This window comes from Eleginops maclovinus, chromosome 7 (assembly GCF_036324505.1).
Source record: "Eleginops maclovinus isolate JMC-PN-2008 ecotype Puerto Natales chromosome 7, JC_Emac_rtc_rv5, whole genome shotgun sequence".
Lineage (NCBI taxonomy): Eukaryota > Metazoa > Chordata > Actinopteri > Perciformes > Eleginopidae > Eleginops > Eleginops maclovinus.
This window is the reverse complement of record NC_086355.1, coordinates 10,680,963-10,696,599: the sequence shown is the minus strand read 5'-3', so window position 1 is coordinate 10,696,599 and position 15,637 is coordinate 10,680,963. Positions and strand designations below refer to the sequence as shown.

Genomic DNA, 15,637 nt, shown 5'->3' with positions numbered 1-15,637 from the left:
ATCTATCCAGAGTATTCGGGAAGCTCAGGATCTCGACACATAGAACTAAACCGTTATGCATGAGAAGAGTGAACTGACCTTTTAAATTTGGTAGGCTACTCTGCTGAGGAGTCATGACACATGGATTATGCAGGGATATGGATCATTATTACAGGGTATAAAAAACATGACACTGGACTTCAACAAACTGGATAGAAATATTGATGCATCATAGTAGAAGCAGACTGGTAGAAGTCTGTTAAGTATGCAATCAACTTATTTTAACTTATGTTTACATTAAGTTGTGTTGTTTTAAAATTTATCTTTTCTCTTTGACTAAAAAAGACAATTTCCTAAACATCTGTTTACAAAGCCTTGCTGCACATGTTCTGTTTTGTGTTGAATCAACATGTTAATACAATGTGTCACGGAGGAATGTGTTCAAACCGGAATTTGTTCTCTCATGCATTAGCTCTGCGGCAAATTCAATGACTTGTGTTGATCCTCATTCCCACTCAGCACCATCAGTATTCCAGTCTGCTGCTTGAGGTGTGGTGCAACCATCAACGGGCACAAAAACAGAATGATAAACAACTTAATCTCACCTCTAATCATGCTTGTGCGGAGTGGTAAGTGAATCGCATGAAAGTGATGCCAAGATATGGCAGGTTTGCGTAATATCTAGTGTTTGTCATTCCAATTTATGTAGAATTACAACAGGTAGGATTTTACACCAACAAAGTAATGTGCTTTCAAGTAAAAATCAATTCGTCATGAAACAAATGTTGCATCCATGTCTTTTTACTGCCAACAAAGCCGAGGAAATGGCAGTTCATTCCAGGGCAGGTGCAGTGGTCTCATAGGAGAAAGTTATCCATGACACAGTAGCCAGCTTGTGAGAAAACAAGGCTGCCAAAGCCACACGTAAGGATGTGGCCTATTTATTATGGATATGAACCACCCTCTCATTCAGAGTTCAGATCACATTAAATGGTATGACTGTGGCAATAGAGACACAGTTGTCAATAGCAGTCCTTTCCTGAGGTTTTAACATAGAATGAATGATAATTAGTTTCCCTTTGTTGTCCTTATCTCTTACCTGCAGAAATGGCCAATTTATGCAGGCTGCACCCTGGCCAGGCAAAGTTGATGCTCCCCACAGGAGGAAAGCAGCAATGGTTCAGACAATGGAAATGAACTCAGGGACAACTCAAGGTTGATTTAGATCCTGAGCAACATGGAAATAAATGAGGAAACAGGCCACACTGAGCTCGCCCTAATGTTGACACAGCTTCCTCTCTCATATAGTGCACCCACATCCCCAAGGAGCCCCATGCGTCACTGAGATCTGGTCAAGTGAGAATAAAAATGCAAATGTCATATTGTTGAAATACTGAGTGAACTAAATGTCAGTCCATCTTTTCAATATGAGATATAAGATTGATGTGGATAGGCCATTGAACGCAAGTGTGATAGCTGCAGAAGGCAGGTTATACCAACAGCTGTGATATTTGAGCTGTGAAATAAGCCTTGTTTTTTTCAGAAGCATAAGAAAATCTCTAATGTCCTTTACAGAGATTATCCTCAAAAACCAACAGTCTGTCCTTACTTTATCTTGTTGATGGATTTTCTCAAAACTAATGATAACAACGTGGATCACGTATTGTTTTCAATGATTGCTAAACAACTTTAATTCACACTTAATATGCAGAGCTTCAATGATAATGAATACAATAACTAAAAAACAGTTTATCTTTATAAATCAACCCATATAATCTCAAATTGTGTCATCTTTATTTTACATTTCCCATCACCAAGTTGCCCATCTGATCCAATTCTCCCAGAATGACCACTTGTCAAGTCCTCAATGATACTACTACATCCTATCCAGGCACATTTCGGCGATCGACTCATAATCCCCAGTTCACATCCACATGTATTAGGAGCAACATCCACCAGCACGTTTTTTCTTCTGATGCTGCTCCTCTGTGCGCGCACATCAGTAAATGAATCACGTAGCACTAGAACAGCCCTTCTTCATGCGATCTTGCCAGACCTATTGGAGAAACCCCCCAAGGCAAGATCTGTCACTGTTCACTCATTTGCTGGAAGACGATCAGAAACTATGTTAAATGCACCAAGAAATATACTGGAGTCTGTTATAAAGGCGTCGAGAGGATTCCGGTCAGATCTCACTGCGAAGGGAGCAGGTTTCAACAGTTGACGCGGAGAGAACTGAGCGCAGGAAAAAGCGATTAATTTTGATTATCTGAAATCTTCCAGTGCCTCTTTTCGCGTTTTTCTGGCAAACGATCACAGGGACAGTGCAGAAGAGCATTGTCCGAATGAAGGATGCAACAGCACTGGGTCCAATTGGACTGGATTATGGGATTACTGGACTGATTAAAGGACAATCATCGGGCAAAAGTCGCAGCCGTGCTATAGATGCTCTTGAATGACGGGAACACAAAAGGTTGGACAGGATTAATAGCTCTATATCCCGCTTTTATTCCACTTTGTGGCAGAGGCACACTGTATGCAACACGAGCAGAACCCATATGCAACAGTGTGCCGCACAGGAGAAAAAGTAAATGCATTGTGAATGGTAACATCGGACAATGCTGCATTTTGAACGGGCATGTCAGTATTCGCTGTAGCCTAGGTGTAGATGTCGCATGAGGGCAATGCGCTTTTGTAAACTACGGTCTAACCTTCACCATACAAATTCAAACGCTTTAACCTTGGGTGCAGTAGGGAATATTAATACTTTATAGTCATCGATTATTCATTAAACCCCCCCCCCTCGCCCCCCCCCCCCGTGAGGAAAAACAAAGCATTTCTCGTACACTATGTTGAATTTGATCTTTTATTCATGCATAGGGTGTCGTAGGGCGGTCATCTTTGTTTACAGAAAGAGTTCATCATAGCCGAACGGTATGTGAGAGAGGTTAAAATACAGATTAAAGGCGATAAGGATACACACATCGATTTAACACCCAATTAGTGTGAGATCGGCGTCAACCACATGCCTGGTTTGGGTTCAGTCCTCTAGGTTTCCCGTAATCAACAGGTTGAAAGTCAACGAGGATTTTTTTTCTGTCTGCCACTACCGCATATCCAGTTGAAGGGATGCGTCTCTCTGTACCCATTTTCTTTTTGCTGTGGGTTCAAGCCCTGACATTGAAAAATCTCAATTATTCTGTACCGGAGGAGCAAGGACCCGGCACAGTTATAGGCAATATAGCAAAAGATGCCGGATATGGGACCATGGAGAGGGGGAAGAAATCCAACTTCAGAGTATTGGAGAATTCTGCTCCTCATCTGGTGGATGTTGACCCAGAGAGTGGACTTATCTTCACGAAACAAAGGATTGACAGGGAAACGTTGTGCAGGCGCAATCCAAAGTGCCAGCTCTCTATGGAGGTGTTTGCAAATGACAAGGAAATATGCATGATCAAGATTGATATACAGGACATAAATGACAACTCGCCTAGTTTTCCCTCTGATCATGTTAATATAGACATTTCAGAAAATGCAGCTGCTGGGACACGCTTCCCCCTGACTATTGCACATGACTCTGATTCTGGGGAAAATGGAATAAAGACCTATCAGGTCACAAGAGACGATTACAATACATTTTCTTTGGATTTAAAAGTGAGGGGCGATGGGACTATATATCCAGAGCTGGTGGTTCAGAGACCTCTGGATAGGGAGGATCAGAGTCATCACACACTCCTCCTCACAGCAATTGACGGTGGGGAGTATCCAAGATCAGGCTCCATGCAAATTAACGTCAGAGTGACTGATTCAAATGACAACAGCCCCGTGTTTGAAAAATCCTCTTATGTGATTGAGATTCTGGAGAATTCACCACCCGGAAAAATACTTATAGATTTAAACGCCACTGACCAAGATGAGGGAAGCAACGGGCAGGTGGTCTATTCCTTCACTGGATATGCATCTGAAAGAATCCAAGATTTGTTTTCCATTGACCCCAATACTGGCGTAATCAAGGTCCAGGGAGAAATTGACTATGAAGAGAATCCAATCATAGAGTTTGATGTACAGGCTAAGGATCTCGGGCCTAACCCGATACCAGGACATTGTAAAATTACTGTCAAAGTGCTTGACAAAAATGACAACTCGCCAATAATAAGTTTTGTCTCTGTACGGCAGGGAGCCATCAGTGAGGCAGCACCTCCAGAATCTGTCATAGCGCTAGTGAGAGTGACGGATAAAGACTCTGGTCGAAATGGCCAACTTCAATGCAGGGTGCTTGGTAATGTACCCTTCAGACTGCAGGAAAACAATGATAATTTTTACACTCTGCTCACAGACAGACCCCTGGACAGGGAAATGAAGGATGAATACAATGTAACAATAGTGGCGAGAGACAATGGGATACCTTCTTTGAACTACACTAAGTCGTTTACTGTGAAAATCTTGGATGAAAATGACAATGCACCACGCTTTACAAAGACAGTGTATGTGCTACAGGTGCCTGAGAACAACATCCCAGGGGAGTATTTGGGCTCTGTTCTGGCCCACGACCCAGATGTAGGTCGAAATGGAACAGTGTCATACTCCATTCTGCCTTCACATATAGGAGAAGTTTCAGTGTATACGTACGTGTCTGTTAATCCCACGAATGGAGCCATATATGCCTCACGCTCTTTCAATTATGAGCAAACAAAGTCCTTTGAGTTTAAAGTTCAAGCTAAAGATGGAGGATCCCCTCACATGGAGAGCACCTCCATTGTCAGGGTCAATGTCCTTGACGTAAACGACAATCTCCCAGTTATTATTTTACCACTCCTGCAGAATGATACAGCGGATATTCCAGTGCCTAGAAATGTAGGTATAGGATACATAGTGGCTACAGTGAAAGCAGTGGACCATGACCATGGGGAAAGTGGACATTTGACCTATGAGATCACAGAGGGAAATGATGACCACCTGTTTGAGATGGATCCGGTGGGAGGGGAGGTCAGAACTGCTCATGCTCTTTGGGAAGAGGTCGCCCCAGTGGTTGAGCTGGTGGTGAAGGTAACTGACCATGGCAAGCCCCCCTTATCTGCCGTGGCTAAGCTGATCATTAAGGCGAACACGGAAACGGCAGCAGGAGGGGGTTCCAGCGCGAGTGGAGAACAGCAGCACTGGGATGTATCCCTACCCCTTATAGTTACCCTCTGCATTATCTCTGTCATGCTCTTAGCAGTCATGACCGCCATCGCTGTCAAGTCCAAACATCAAGATAAGGAGACTGGGAATTATAACTGCCGCATGGCTGAATACTCCAATCCTCCAGTGGGGAAAGGCAAAAAGAAAAGGATCAACAAGAGTGACATCATGCTGGTGCAGAGTGAGATGGAGGAAAGAGATTCTGCGAGCCGGATGAATGTGGTGAGCAGTCCTTCTCTCATCACTTCACCAATATGTTTTGACTACCAGAGCCCTCTGCCACTCACACTGCCCAGGTCAGAGGTCATGTACCTGAAAACCACTCCAAACAGCCTGACAGTCCCCCGGGCAGGTTGCCACTCCAGCTTTGCCGGGCTTAGCACAGACACTCCAGCAAATAGGATGTCAGTGATACAGGTAAGAAGGATGCTGCACTGTTTCCTTTATCTGCCCTTTATTCCCGCTTATCTGCACCCACTGCTTTGCCTTACAAATCTTACAAAAGAAAAGTAATCGTCTGAAAAAGAGAAACTCTGTCACTGTGAGACGTCCTTATTACCACTTTTTACTCTCTCTGTTATAACACTTTAAAATATACTCTGCATGATGTGATAACTATGTGATAATGTATTCATGTGTTTTGAATCCTATTTCACTAAAGGTACTTTCTTTTTTCTCCATTTGAGGGATCAGAATCATTTGAGAAATTGTTCCATGTACTCTCTTGCAAAATGGTACAGGTGGCCTGCATAATTAGAATCCTCTCAGTTAGACATGCAAACAGTGTGAGTCTTGAGCAAGGCTGCTGTGACCCTGCCAGATCCTCTGCTATAGAGTGAAAACAAAACCCTGCCTGAAATGTGGGATTGGACAGGTGTTTGAGCAGCTTGTCCGATCACATTACTGAACCAATGTGCACCAGACAGCTAGATGCACACAGCATAACCTTACAATCGCATTTTTCGCTCCCACAAATATGGGCCAGATCCACCCATCCGCATCCAAAGTTGGCATGATAACACCATTAATAGGGTCCGTCCTTGCCTTGCAGAGATGGCAGGGTTGTATACAAGAGCCAGCTAACATGCTAATTTGACAGCATGGGCTTGTAGTACTGTTTAGCACAACAGAATTATCTGTTGTAAACGATGTAAATATCTAGGACAGTCTCACAGACTTGGAGATGATAACACAGATGACAAGGCCTGGCACTGTCTCCAGTCACTAGGGTACGTGGGTGTGATCAACACAAACACTTTATTCTCAAGATAGGGGAAAAGGATGCTAATGACAGCGGCTAATGCTTTTCTTCTTTCCCTTGCCAAGTCCCACATATGGTCAAAAGGAGATTTGTTCTTATCATGCCGTCATCCCTGGAAGGTGTGGAGTTTATTGACAGCTTCCAGGTGTCAGGATGAAGATATCACAATTGTTTATTTTCCTATCTTAATGTCATGTGAGGTGATTAGTGAACCTTGCATGCAAATGTTTCTACGGCCAATGACAAATAATATTTTCCTTTCATTTCTAGACTGAAAATTTTCCCTCAGAGCCCAATTATGCTGGCAGCAGACAGCCATTTGTTCAAAGGTAAGAGCTCGTTCGGAAGCTTTCTGACCAGTGCATTTAGCTTCTTCATCTTTGTATCAAGCCAGCTGACTGTGGCTATCAAATGGGAGCACTCACGCAGAGGTAATGGCAACTTGTGTTTCTTTTTTTCTCCCTTCCATTCTGCTGCAGCTCAACATTTAAGGATGCAGAACGAGCAAGCCTCCGAGACAGTGGCCATGGTGATAGTGACCAGGCTGATAGTGACCAGGATACTAATAAAGGCTCACACTGCGACACGTCTGCTAGGGAGGCCCTCAAGATGAAAGCAACAGCAGTTAATGGCCAGCCTTTTGAGCAGGGTGAGTGGATGCACTCTCTTCCTGACATCTTGAAGATGTCTTACTGACTCTTATACCACAAATTTGTTTTATACTTTATGTGCTGAGAACATGGAGCTCACTGGTGTTTAAATGGAGGTCCACCAGCCTCTGGGTATAGTCAACCCAGACATATGGTTAACATGGAAGATGTAAATCAACACCGTTATTAGATGCAGGTGCTATTACTTTGTACATTGTAGACAGCCTGAGGTGTATTGCACGGATGACATCAAGGCACCGGAGTGAAAGGTAGATGGTAGTTTAAAAAGATAAAAGAGTCCATTGGCTGAAGGTAGAATGTTCAAACATCTTGTGTCGGATTTTGCCATCAAACAAGCTCATATGCATGGCAAAGTGAACCTCCGTCTGCGTCTCTTTTGATCATGTCATTATTTGAACACAGATTCGCTGCATGAATGTTTTGAATAACACGACATAGAAAGAAAGCATGATAGACACTTGCAGTGCAAAATGACAGGTATTTCTGGTGCAACATGACAGTGAGAGAAAGTTTTTCCACCTTTTGCTTGGAAAGATTTTCTCAGTTATTATCAGTTTTGCTGTGGTTACATAGTCTTGAAAAGGAGCTTTGCTTTGCAACTGAAAATAGAAATGTAACATTTTTATTTCGCAAATATGAAACAATCGGCACTGCCGCGAGTATAATCATAGATGATTGTCAATCTGTTGAAACCTGGTTGACCTGATATGGGACTGATATATTTAGCTATTGTGGTTAAAAACTGAAAATATGAAAGCACCTCTCACTGGTGAGATAACAGATAATGGGTAACTTCAGTGAAGTGGTGGTGTTTCTCATTTCCCTTTGTGAGCCTTGCAAGGGAATGGCTCTGGTCATCAAATCCCTGTGCAGTACTTTCCACACCTTTACATTGCTATGGACTGTTTGTTTGTGGCATGCTCAGGAGGGCAGAGATGGAAACACTCGTGCAGCTACCAGTAGGATGTGTGAATCTCTCTCTCTCTCACTGTCTCTCTCACTTATGTGTACATGTGTGTATCTTTGTGTATGTGTGTCTGTGTGAACGCTATGAGGAATTATGGAAGACCAAACTTGACTCTGTGGGAGGTGTAAATTCAATCACATTTTTTTTGCAGCACATTTCTGAATCTGATTCTGTCCTAGTTCTAAGGCCAATCAAATAGACATACATTGCAAGAGATGTTTTGTACATGTGAGACTGAATATTTACATCTGCAGCGCTGACTCCTGATTGACAGGAATGTCAGTTAATTTATAGTCCTGCATTTGTTAGGTAAGAGAAATGCAGAAAAGTATGGCATAGCTTTTAATATTAATAGGTTTTGCTAATGCATTTCCTGTTCGCATGTGGGGAATAGTTTTAAAAAAAAGAAAACAACTAATGGCTAGATTAAATGGTGTTCTCTCTCAGGGTTTGGTCAATTGAATGGTGTCAGTGACTGCTGAGTATAAGATGGAAGATCTACATTACGCATAATGCCTTAGACCTGATCACACAGAGCATCACACTTCAACTCACACACTCCTTCTCCTCTCTCACACAGATACACACAGACACACACAGACACAGACACACAGACACACAGACACACACACACACACACACACACACACACACACACACACACACACACACACACACACACACACACACACACACACACACACACACACACACATGTAGGTACATTTATTGAACAACAAAGTTACTGTTTTGCAGACTGTGACAAGATAGCACTATTATCCAAAATGGAGACACCACATAATTCTAGTTCCAAATGCACCAACACAAAAGCTTGTGGGTTAAGTAGTATTGCTTTTATGTCTTTACCTTTACCATGCCTCTAGTCTCCTGGCTGCTTTGATACAGGTAATATATGCACCTGTGCAGCCTCCACTCTCATGCACTCTGAATATTTATTCACTCTCACAGACACCAGATGCACAGTGGGTATGTTGCTAGGCTTTCTCTGATTCTATTTATAATGGGCAGGCAGTTTCTTTGTTTTTTGAGAACATGGTATTTTTCCGCTCACAGTTGCCCATCAGATCAGAGCTATTTTGTCACTTTGTCATGATTCCATTACGTGAATATGTAAATGCAGTGGACTATGTAAAGCCATTGAATAACTCTGTCATTGTAGAGCCATTATTTAACACATTTTATTCAGTGATGAGATGGAAATGGATAGCTAATGCCAGACACTATAGATGAAAGCACCCTCACTTCCCCCTCACCTTTAATCTCTGTTTTTGTTTTTTAAACAGAAAAATATATATAGCGTGACTAACAGTTCTATGAAGCAAAATATTTTTAATATTGTTTATTATAATAATAGCTATACATTGTAACCTAAAAAAACGATATTGTCTGATTATAAAGGTGATGACAATAATTAAAATCTGTATCTCTCGTAAACATTAAGGATTGAATGTTAATGTGCCGACATGATTCCTAAATTGCTCCTGGTTACATAGCGAGACAAATAACACAAAAGAAGAAATACCATACTTGGTTTTTCCTTAACCTTCTAAGCACATACTTCCCTTTGCATCAGTGTCATCTGCAAGCCTCTCTGCAGTGGTGATAGGTACCATGGAAATGAATTCAGCATCTCCCTGTTTCTCCCCGCTTATGCTTATTGTTCTGGCTTCGTGTATCCCTGTCCAAAAGAAATACTTTTCTCTACAAATGCACGGTGCACAGAGCTGTAATCTGGGCTGTAGTTGCTTCAAAGCGTAGCAGTTGAAATATGCAGGATCTGTGTTTCAGTTTTGCCCAATCAAAGCAATCATTTAGTTCTCCCGTTTGATGTAAAATACGTTTTGAACTCATATGTGCATTTTCTTCTTCATCTTTGTTCTGAGATAGCACCAGAATTGTCTATGCTAAGAATGTAACAATGGAAGTTCCCACAGTATTTAAAAGACAGAGGGAAAAAAACAAAGCTTGCAACCCAGAAAGCAAAATTAAAGTAAAATACAGTCAGTCTTTCACCTTAAAATCAATAAAAATAAAATTGTTAGGATAATTTAAGCCAGTTAATAAAAATATACCACGTGTATGTTGAATTTGTTTCGTATTACAGGGCTCTGTCCATAAGGGTACCATTAAAACATTTTTACAGCAATAAATCAAACAAGCCCAAACAGACCATCACACAGTGCAGTTTACAACACATACATAACATCCAGTTAAGTTGCAATAAAACAGTGTAGTCCGTTCCAGTTAAGATGTGTAAGGTATAATTATATCTAAATTATTATATTATCTTAAATAGAGTTTAAAAAATTTATAATAGTGAAGGCTGTTTCAAATCTGATAGACTTTTTGAGGAATTGTTTGTATAAGCCAAAACAGATGCACAGTGTGAACATTCATGGGTACAGGTGCAGAACAAAAAGCAGCATGCACAGGAAAGTCGAGGTTCTCCGCACCGTGACATTCGCAATCTATTACTTGCCATCTTTTTCCGGCAGACACCCATGTAAACACAAAGCTGCACCTACACTTAGATCACATGACACAAAATGACACCCATAATCTCAAAACCATTTACTGCGCACATAAAAACACATATTCTCATAAAGAAATGACTGTAGCTCATAAAAGGCATAATTTGATACATATTTTTGGCGGCAGAAAATGTAGACATGCGTTTCCTTTTAACATACATAATGTAAGCATTCTTTATTAAATCTGTAAAACAGTTATGGTTTAAAATGAACAGCCCCATTTAGCATGTTAAATCTCTGCCCAGTCATCGAATAATTAGCTGTTCCATTTTGTCCTGTGGCTGTAAGTGGGAGTGTGTGTGCATGTGCGTGTGCGTGTGTGCGTGTGTGTGTGTGTGTGTGTGTGTGTGTGTGTGTGTGTGTGTGTGTGTGTGTGTGTGTGTGTGCATGTGTGTGTGTGTGTGTGTAGTAACTTAAGCAGCAGATGTGATAGTAGTGGCACTTTTCATTTTTGCTTGCCTCATGCTATGTGTGGCACTGGGTGCTGGTTTTCACATCTCTTGGGGGCTCTATAGCAGGGACGGTGTCTTTTTCATTTATCTTTTTTTTTTTGTTGGAACATCCTCCAGCAAACTGGCCGATGCTGGTGTGCGAGGAAGGTACTGCTGCCTTTGTACTAGAGGAGCTCCCCACCTCTTCTAGGAAGAGCCTAGTCGTGTTGCGCCTTCCCTCGTTCCAGGCTGAGATTCTGCTCCTCATCAGGGTTAGGTTTAGAAATGAGATCAAGTGGCTCATTCACAGTTAGTCAGTTGCTCATAGTCTTTGATTTCACAGAAGGGCATGTGAGCAAGATAGAAAAGCCTTATTTATAGACCAAAGCTATGAGAGCTGATCAGTGGTCTATCAAGCCATGTTGTGATGAGATGAAACAATGTGGTTATTCCTATTTTTGAAAAAAAACAAACATCTTTAGTGTTTTGTTAGAATTTATGCAGACAGATTAATTAGAGAGGTGGCATGTGAGGTGTAAGTGTGTGACTGTGAGGAAACATTTTATATTTTCTGTCATAATATTTGTCTAAGAATATTTGGCTCCTGTAGAAAGATACATCTTCATAAAGTGGAAATTCTTCTAGATGTGGCGGTGTGTGTTTAACCGGCTCATTCAATCATTTTTGCATAGTTGTAGTTTGACAGTAAACATTGTAGTCATTACAAATAAACAATCAAATTCTGATTAATTCAGCGGTCGTAGGCTTTTTACATTTTGTTTTCATATCTAGCGTTAAGGATATCATTACCACCTCATGGCAGTGATAGCATAGAAAACACATTTATTAGAGGAAGGTTAAATCAGTCCTTAAAACAATACATGCCTGCATGTGTAACAAATGAAGGTAAAGTGTAATTTATAAGCAATTTACTATAACATGTTTGACATTTTGCCTTATGCCACTACAAGCAAAATAAGTCCATGCATCATTGTCAAATTAATTTTGATACCGTAGTGTAATGGCTACAGAAGGAAATGACACCTTCTTCATCACAACACCGTGGAAATTGACTCATTCTATGACGCTCTCTGTGTGCTTATTTCATGTCTACCAGGGTTACATGTGGTGTGAAATGTAAAAGACTGATTTACAGCACACAGATAGAGCCTTACCCCTCACACCACATTTCTCCAGTGACACTAATACACAGTCGCTCGCACATGTTGTATGCTCCTGTGGCGGTTGGCTTGGTGTTCAGTGTTAAGTAATGCAGCTTAACTACATGCATGAAATAATCAGGGAACCACTTAAATCAATGACAAAAGTTTAATTTTTAAAAAAAAGTCTGTTATTTGGATCAAGGGACATAAATAACAACCCCTCAGTTTGAAATGCAACTAGTGTTAGTCTAGTGGCACTGATTCTTATGTGGACTTTACTTAAAAGTCATGTTTCCAAACAACAGAAAGTAGTTGTTTGTTTTTTTTGCAAGAAAAAACGGTTGACATCTGTAGTCAACAAGGTCCTTTTGTGGCAAGGACAGGTCACAATTAAGGTTCATTAATAAGGAGTGAAATGAAAAATGGAAATGAGCTGCTCACAAAGCACCAGAGTCCTTCAAAGTAATTAGAAAAATAACTAAGGGTCAAACTAATGAGTGTTTGTGCTACATGATATATTTCCAAGATTCAATTAAACCTTGAATTTTAATCTTATAGTTCGATCTGATTTTCAACCAATTTCTGAATACGCAAATGAACACCTATAAATTCCCATTTATAAATAGTGAAAAAACTAAAAATAATGAGCCCTAACAATATTCTAACTAACAGCATATCACCAACAACCAAAACAACAGAGTTTCTCACCCCTTTTCATCAGAAACAGCGAATGCAAATTCCACAGTTGTTTTTCTGTCTATTCAACACAAACTGCTGCTGCTGAAAATGTAAATGAACATCACATCACTTCCTCTGCACCAGATGATATTTTCCAGGAAACACCTACACAGGTTGCTGAGGATAGAAGGGAGAATAATGTTTTTGAAAAGGGTGAATCACTAGTTTGCTACTTGACCAGCATGACGTATGTATGATGTTGACATTTTAAGGTTGAATTGTGAATGATGTCGGGAACAGAAATGCCTGATTTAGAAAATCAAATCAACATTGCTAAATTTGAACTCTGCTGCAACAGGCTGCCTGTTCTTATGTAATACAGGAACAATATATATAGAAAAATACTATTCTTAAAAGGACTTCAGAAATAGTATCAATATAACAAATGTGTGTTTATTGAAGTGTTTTGTTTGTTTGGCTTATCCTTCAAAATGTCATCTACATTTGTGTTGTGTATTCTTACCCCAGCAGGGTCCAATAACAACTGTTTAACTGTTTTTTTCGCAGAGCAAGACAAATCAGTCCACTGCACAGACGAATGTCGTGCACTGGGACATTCTGACAGATGCTGGATGCCAAAGTTACGGGTAGGAAGCCAAGCAGACAGCGCCGATAATCGTACCAACCTTTTCATCCCTGTGGGAATGGATGCCATGGTAGAGACAGAGATTTATGGCACCATCAGCTGCAGCAGCAGAAAAACCCTCAGCACGTTTGGAAAGGAACAGCGGGACAGTACAATCCTCGTGGCCAATGTCAAACCTTACTTAAAATCGCAGCGTGCACTGAGCCCACCGCTACAGGAGAGTCTCTCTGCCTCCAATAGTCCAACCAAGAGTAGTTTGCCCCTGGACTTGGCCAACCAAGAGTCCAAAGAAGAGAGGGAGGGGGGCTCAGACAGCAGTGCCTATGGGCCTCCAGATGGCCAGTGCTCCCCCCTGCACACCGAGTTAGAGGAGCCCTCCTACCTGACCTGCGAGCTCAGGCCTAAGTCCCTGTCAAGCAGCCTCATTCACAGTTCTGTCATCAGTCAGGAGTGTGGGGGGTCAGATTTTGCACTCGACCCACGGGACTCTGGCAACTGACAGGTCAGGTGATCCAGACCGCTCTCATCTAACACAGGTGTGATGATGATATCACAGATTGATGATCAAGAGGTGATTTATTTTGACCCACAGAGGTGTTCAGACACGCATTGTATAACCAAAAACCATCTGCTTTGTCTGTTTGTTTTTTTAGTTTGTGACTTGTTGTGTTTAGGTGAAATATGTGTCTTTGACTGCTGTGAAGGTTTGGGGGGGAAATCAGTGCTTTACTGACTTCAAGTGTTTTCATGGTGTACTGTACCTGTCAATTTAGATGTCTGTATTTTACACATTTCAAGCTCAATTTTGTGAGGCTGTGGAACAAATTGCTACTGTTAAGCTATTGAGTCCTGTCTGCTTTTGTACAGTGAAGCTTCCTGTCTCCATTTAGTGTATAAGGAACATCTCTTTGAATATCACAGACAACTGAAATACATATCAGTGACGTTACATACAGAAGTGAAGTGTCTTATGAACTGTAAATGGTGGTGCAACAGGGAATGTCCCTTTTCATAAAACCATTTGAGGTTCCTATAAAAACAGTTTTTTAAGAATGTATTTGTAATTTGATTGTTGTCCTCTGCAGTTTATGTGAAAATAAGCTGAGCTTACACGTGAATGTGGGCTTCTGTACGTGTTGTGTATTTTATTAAATTTGTATACACTGTGTGCATGGAAGGCAATTATTTTTGACTGGTGACAACTTCCAAAGCTGTCATGTTTTTTTTTATGTAAGAAAAGTGCATTTATGTCTACAAGGTGCTTAATATGTGTTCAGGACAAAAAGCACTGTGCAACTGTGCCATCTTTACCTATTTACAGTATACCAGTACATGTTATCTAGCAGTAGTCTCTAGATCTTAGTTTACTTCAGAAAATCCCAATTAACATTTTACACAGCTATTAATATTCAAAAGTGCAAATATAAACAGGCACTGCGTATTAGTGCACCCATGAAAAAATGAGTTGATTTCATCTGCTCAATGCTTTTATTATCTGTATGCATCATAAGGTGGAGATGGAAACCCTGCTCTCATTTAGGTTCCCTCAAATTGAAAGTCATCAGAGGGGCTGTCAGTTAATGTCTACTTCTGATCACAGGTTTATTTATGATTTTGGCCGACAATTAATTAGACATAAATCCAGGGAATTTCTTTTTTGCTGCAACTACCAGTTACAAGCAAATACTTTTTTTCAATAGATTCTTTGATGAATAAAATGAAATTTTAATGACCCCTCTGGGGGAAAGTGGGTCATCGCTACAGTAAAGGACTGAACAAATAATGCTTTTAAGGTTATCAAAAGTACATTTAGAAAACATTTTATACAACAAATAAAAAAACACATATTTGCAAATGAGATTTGCAGTTGTCAATCCTTTGCTCCATTTCCATTAACTTTAACTAAGAGCACATGTGCAAATGTGCTGTTTATACTGTATGCACTGTGCACTATTTAGTATTCAATGAAATGCAGAAAGGGTGGGTGTAGTGACAGAAGGCCATGGTCTGCAGACATTCGAACAGCCTTAACTACTGCAATACATCCCTTTGCTTATTTCCCTCAACCTGTTTTATATTTCAAGCAAACGAAAAAGACATAAATGTTC

General features: G+C 40.7%; 1 protein-coding gene across 1 annotated transcript; it reads left to right on the top strand.

Moving 5' to 3' along the window:
* Positions 1–2,928: 2,928 nt before the first annotated feature.
* LOC134867463 (protocadherin-17-like) lies at positions 2,929–15,045 on the top strand. Its single transcript, XM_063888043.1, has 4 exons — positions 2,929–5,577; positions 6,692–6,750; positions 6,901–7,070; positions 13,451–15,045. The coding sequence occupies exons 1-4, from the start codon at positions 3,109–3,111 to the stop codon at positions 14,026–14,028; spliced, it is 3,276 nt and encodes a 1,091-aa protein (XP_063744113.1). The 5' UTR covers positions 2,929–3,108; the 3' UTR covers positions 14,029–15,045.
* Positions 15,046–15,637: the final 592 nt, after the last annotated feature.

Coding starts and splice junctions, on each gene's coding strand:
- LOC134867463 (XM_063888043.1), top strand. CDS start 3,109: ATGCGTCTCTCTGTACCCATTTTCTTTTTGCTGTGGGTTCAAGCCCTG. Junction 6,751..6,900: donor AGACAGCCATTTGTTCAAAG/GTAAGAGCTCGT, acceptor ATTCTGCTGCAG/CTCAACATTTAAGGATGCAG. Junction 7,071..13,450: donor TGGCCAGCCTTTTGAGCAGG/GTGAGTGGATGC, acceptor TTTTTTTCGCAG/AGCAAGACAAATCAGTCCAC.